Source organism: Poeciliopsis prolifica, unplaced genomic scaffold (assembly GCF_027474105.1).
Source record: "Poeciliopsis prolifica strain line A6 unplaced genomic scaffold, Auburn_PproV2 SCAFFOLD007, whole genome shotgun sequence".
In the NCBI taxonomy this organism is placed as follows: domain Eukaryota; kingdom Metazoa; phylum Chordata; class Actinopteri; order Cyprinodontiformes; family Poeciliidae; genus Poeciliopsis; species Poeciliopsis prolifica.
The window spans coordinates 3,147,525-3,152,751 of NW_026562382.1; the positions used below are offsets into that span (position 1 = coordinate 3,147,525).

The 5,227-nt window shown below is 46.6% G+C and overlaps 1 protein-coding gene across 1 annotated transcript; it reads left to right on the forward strand.

Annotated features, from left to right (window-relative positions):
• The first annotated feature begins 2,199 nt into the window (after nt 1–2,199).
• gdf3 (growth differentiation factor 3) lies at nt 2,200–4,931 on the forward strand. Its single transcript, XM_055032139.1, is given in 3 exon segments — nt 2,200–2,264; nt 2,266–2,552; nt 3,846–4,931. Coding segments are annotated over 3 exon segments (1,209 nt in total). The 3' UTR covers nt 4,703–4,931.
• The last annotated feature ends 296 nt before the right edge of the window (nt 4,932–5,227 follow it).

Sequence of the window (5,227 nt, forward strand, 5' to 3'; positions counted from 1 at the left end):
TTTGTGTTAGTTCAAAAGGTTAGTCTTTCTATACTGAGAATTCAGTGACGTGGTTTTTTTCTACTAAATTAAGCTAAAAAAAAATCAACTCAAGTTTCTCATTTAAACCCAGTGAGAAAATAAGAAGCTTAGACTGATGAGGCAGTGTGTGTTTTTCCTGCTTTGCTGTGGCTCTGTGTGTGTGTGTGTGTGTGTGTGTGTGCGTGATCAGACTTCTACAGCGGGATCAGCCAGCGGACGGTACAGTCGGTCTTCGTGTGCATATTTATTTGCTGTGCGCACACGCGCGTCGCTGAACCTGTTCTATGCACACATGCTGCTGATCCGCGACGATCTAATGAGAGAAATGAGGAACTCTACGATTTGTTTTTTTTGTTGTTTGTTTTTGGAAAGAATGAATGTCAGCGACTTCCGCCCCTCGACCCTCTGCTGTATTCTGACCTCTGTACATAGTGATCTGTACATAATGATTGAAATTAAAAAGGATATTTGATGCCAACTGTACTAAACGACAACAAAAACATTGAATCGGTTTTGGTTGGTTGGACGTATTGGAGTCAAAACATGATATTATGGAAAATGTAAAAGTAACATTTTATTGCAGATCAGCCAAACAGTTACTCTTTGAATCAAGTTTAGAAGCATAAAAAAAAGTTTTTTTACTGTGATCAACAAGTTACTACTAGACAAAAGACTAGATTCAGAGGTATTTTATTTATTGAAATCAAAAAGCAAAACTGAACTACTATGTAGATTTAATACACTGATTTCTAGTGTTTATTTCTGTTCATTTATGGCTAAAATATTGTGTCAAATTAGAATATAATATAAACTAAACTGAAACGTTATGCCTATCATCATTACACAGTCCAGACGCGTGAGTCGCTCATCAGACCGCAATCAACCTCCACATGAAGGGTAAGTCACAAACGGTCTTTGCTGGGTGTACAGAGTGATGTACTGTAGGAAAGTTGAGTGGAAGGAAAAACTGAAGTAGATATGTTAGTTAAAAAAAAAAAAAACAGAAACAACTTGACAAATTTTGAAGAACCAGACTGCTTCTCTGTGGTCCAAAGTCCTCTTTTCAAGTAAAAGCAAACTTCGCCTCTCATTTGGAAACTAGGATCCCAAAGTGTGAGGGAAGAGCGGAGAGGTTACAGAATCCCAAGTTACTTGAAGTCCAAAGTGAAGTTTCCACTTTCGGTGACGAGTTCAGGAGTCGCCGGGTCACTTGAGTCCAAAGTCAGAACAAGTAATTTATGTTAGTGACGCTCAAAAACTACATACTGATTAGTCCTCTTTGTTTTCACTTAAACTTAAAAACATTTGAGAGCACAAATCAGGTGCCTTCAGGGTCAACTGATCCTATTGAGCTGGGTTAGGGTTATTTATAGCAAATTTAGACAAAATAGCTTGACAAATAGAACATGCTGATGCATCGGTGTTGCTTTTGGGGAAAGCTTCAAAGATACGAAACAGCCATCAGTGATTCGGAAAAAAGAAAGGAAGGCAATTTTTTTCCCACTCTGCATCGAATAATTTAAATAATAATCAATAATCCAAAATTAATGCTCCGGTTTGGAACATGGCAAACTGAAAGCGCACACGACACGAGCGTGATGAACAACCTTTAAACTAAGCGGACAATTTCTGCAAGGATTGGGATCATTTTGGGTTGAACGAGTTCGCAAAAAGAAAACTACAAACTGCACTGCTGCTTGCTGGAGCAGCACATGTCAATACTATGAACTGTCAGAACTTCATGTTTTATTCATCTTCTTTGGGAATGTTTAGGGTAGAACCCTCACTGCACACCAGGTGGTGCTATAAACTCGCCGCGGGAGCAGAATGAAGTTTGATGACAGGCAGGTCAAAACATGCTGAATTATTTTTAACATAAAGTGCATAAAAATACAGTTTTTATTAGACGGGCTTAAATTCAATGTAATTAAACGGAACAAAACCAGAATTTAATCGGAGTCAGTGCTGCCTTTCACTATAAAGAAAACCCCAGCTGATTTTATTTTTGATATATTTTATTTAATAGTTTTCTGTAGCGTGAATAAACCTGGGTGAACATGGAGTTTTGCAGACGGTACCAGAACCTTCTTGCTGTTCCTGGGGGCCTCGGCTCGGTCCACCCCCCGCCTTATCGCAGGGCCTCATCTGTGGCCCCTCCGCCCGCTCCTCATTAGCATAATGACCCGGCTGCGCAGCGGGAGGCTCCCGCCGCCACAGGTGAAGAAATGCAGAGCTCCGCTTCAGACCCAACATGGCCGCCCTGCTGAACTTAGCGGTGTGGCTCCTCTGCCTGCGGGCTCTCTCGGAGGCGGAGGACAGTGACGCCCGAGAGCGGCTCTTCCTCAGGTCCCTCGGTCTCCCTGAGGGGCCGCAGCCCGGGGGAGGCCGCCGCCACAGCCGAGGCCCCGTCCCCTCCGAGCTGTGGAGGATGTTCCGGAGGTCGGAGGGCGGCCGGGCCCGCGACGGCGACCCCTGCACGGTGTCCGAGTACGGAGTGCGCGGCAACATCATCCGCTACGTGCAGGACCAAGGTGGGTGGACTGCTGGTACCGAGACAAAGCCCAAGCTACAGTCGGTTTAGTTAGCCTAGCTTTGAGGGAACTTTCGTTGTTCGACCGTTTTGAAAACGTTCCTGTGTTTCGTTTATTTCTTTGGTAAAACTTTTACACAACGTCGTGACGTCAAACTGGGTTCCGTATCAGTCATGTCGGTTTTTTATTTCATTAGTTTGTTTTAGTTGACTGAAATGCTACCAAACCGCAGATGTTTTATTCCCTACACTTTCCTCTCATTTCCTCCTTAAACTCCACATCGTTTTTTTTTTTTTTTACTTTAAAACATTTAATGTGGGCCTGTGGTAAAACCTGAAACCGCTGCTGCGCATCTCAGTCTACAGCAGGGTTGGGCAACTCCAGGCCTCCAGGGCCGGTCTCCTGCAACTTTTAGATGTGTCTCTACTTCAACACACTGGAGTCAAATAATGAGGTAAAAAGTGCAGTCAGGACCTGAACCTGACTGCACTTTGGAGGTGATTCAGCTGTTTGATTCAGCTGTGTTGGACCAGGGTTACCTCCAAGAGTTGCAGGACACCAGGATTGCCCACCCCTGGTCTACAGATTGCTGCTTATGGTGTTTTTTCCTTAAAACATTCTGAAAACACTGAGTAATTCTTCTATCATTCGCAGCAATGTGCTGTGATGCATTGAGTCCTTACAGAAAACTTTAATTAATACATTAAGGCTCGAGGCTGCAAAATAAACCAGAAAGCCAATGGACTTAAAATGACATTCAATAGCTTAGCATATAGGCTTTTTTCTTTCTTAAGTTTCTGCATTTGACGAGCGCAGCTTTAAAACGTGCTGCTGGGTTAAAATGAGAAACTCCTTACTTGTGTCTGGGAAGTTTGGTGCGTCTTTGTTCGTAGGAGATCAGCCTCGGAGGGAAGAGTAACGACCAGGATTCGCATTCGGACCCCGTAAGAGTCGCTGCGTCATTTACTGATCACGGCGTTGTTCGGCAACCAGGCCGGGTAAACCAAAAAAACGCATCCGATTAAATTTGGGAAGCGGCTCAGGTCAAGGCTTTTTCTTCTGGGGCCTGTAAATCACCCCGGACTTCTGCTTCAGCAAAAACCCAGCGATGCTGCTGCTAAAAATCACAGAGTCCAGGCGCTGTGGGTGTTCCACGGAGAAATAAAGGGCCGTGAAATTTCATCTCCGCTGTTATTTATGTCGTTGTGCGCTTGGTGTCTCTTCAAGCAACCCCCCCACTCTTCCCCAACAAGACCTTGTTAAAGCGCAGCTCTCCCTGCTGGTGTCTTGCAGGCGGGCTGGTGTCGGGTTGGAGCAGCAGCTGTCAGGCCTGTCTGGTGAAGCAGCTTTTCTTCAACGTGTCTGTCCTGCAGCCTGCGGAGCTGCTGTCTCTGGCTCAGCTGGAGATCAGGCTCCATTGGATGCCTCTGAGGCCCGCCGGGCTCCTGCGGGGGCCCCGAGCCGTCAGCGTGTCGCTCTCCAAGGTGATCCGAGCCACGCTGCGGGGAGCCGATCCCCGGGCCAGTCGCAGGCTCCTGCTGTCGCAGTCGCTACGGCCGCAGCTGGGACCCGCCGCCATCACCGTGGACCTGACGCCGTTGGCGGAGAGCTGGCGCAAACCGGGTCACAACTACGGCCTGGTCGTGGAGCTGAGTCCGCCGCCCGGCGCGGATCCGGAGGAGCTCGCGCCTTTTCTGCCGGGCAACGCCTTCCCACTGGAGGAAGCCTGGACTCTCCCTCTGATGGAGGCCTCTCTGGTGCTCATCTCCCTGAACCCGCACCAGTGTCGCTCCCGGAAAAGGAGGAGCGCCGTCCACCTCCCCGTGACGCCCAGTAACATCTGCAAGGCCCGTCGCCTCTACATCGACTTCAAAGACGTGGGCTGGCAGGACTGGATCATCGCCCCGCCGGGCTACATGGCCAACTACTGCCACGGCGAGTGTCCGTTCCCGCTGAGCGAGAGCCTGAACGGTAGCAACCACGCCATCCTGCAGACGCTGGTCCACTCCCTGGACCCCCAGAGCACGCCCCAGCCCTGCTGCGTCCCCATCCGCCTCTCCCCGATCTCCATGCTCTACTACGACAACAACGATAACGTGGTGCTCCGACACTACCAGGACATGGTGGTGGACGAATGTGGCTGTCGTTGAGACCGGTGACCAACAGCAACCGGTCCGCTTTTAAGTTCTGTTTAAGGTGTTTGTTTTTTTGACTGGTGAATGAGATTCCCTTTTTCTCATCACTGTTAGCTTAGCTGTGAATAGAGCTTTCCATGGCTGTATTTTTTTTTTAGTATAGGAGTTAGTGATTGTAAATGGAGTAATAATTGTATTTGTCCACAAAAATGACATTTTTAATAAAGGCTAATGTTGAAAAATCTGTCAAGTTTTTTTTTTTGTTTGTTTGTAATTAATTAGAACATTAGCTCGAAGCGTTCATATGAAAATACAGTTAATCTGATTTATGCACGGTGCAACAAAAGCAATCAGTTTGACTAGGCCAATTAATAAAAAATATTTGCATGCGGTTCGTGACTGAAGATGTAAGCTGGCACAATTTTGATCCTCCGGCAAGAGGAACCGATTCAAATTAATGCTTTTTTAAAAAAATATTTGTTTTGTTTTTATGAGCTCTTAAATTAAGAATGTTCACTGCAACACGGGTTTGTTTGCATT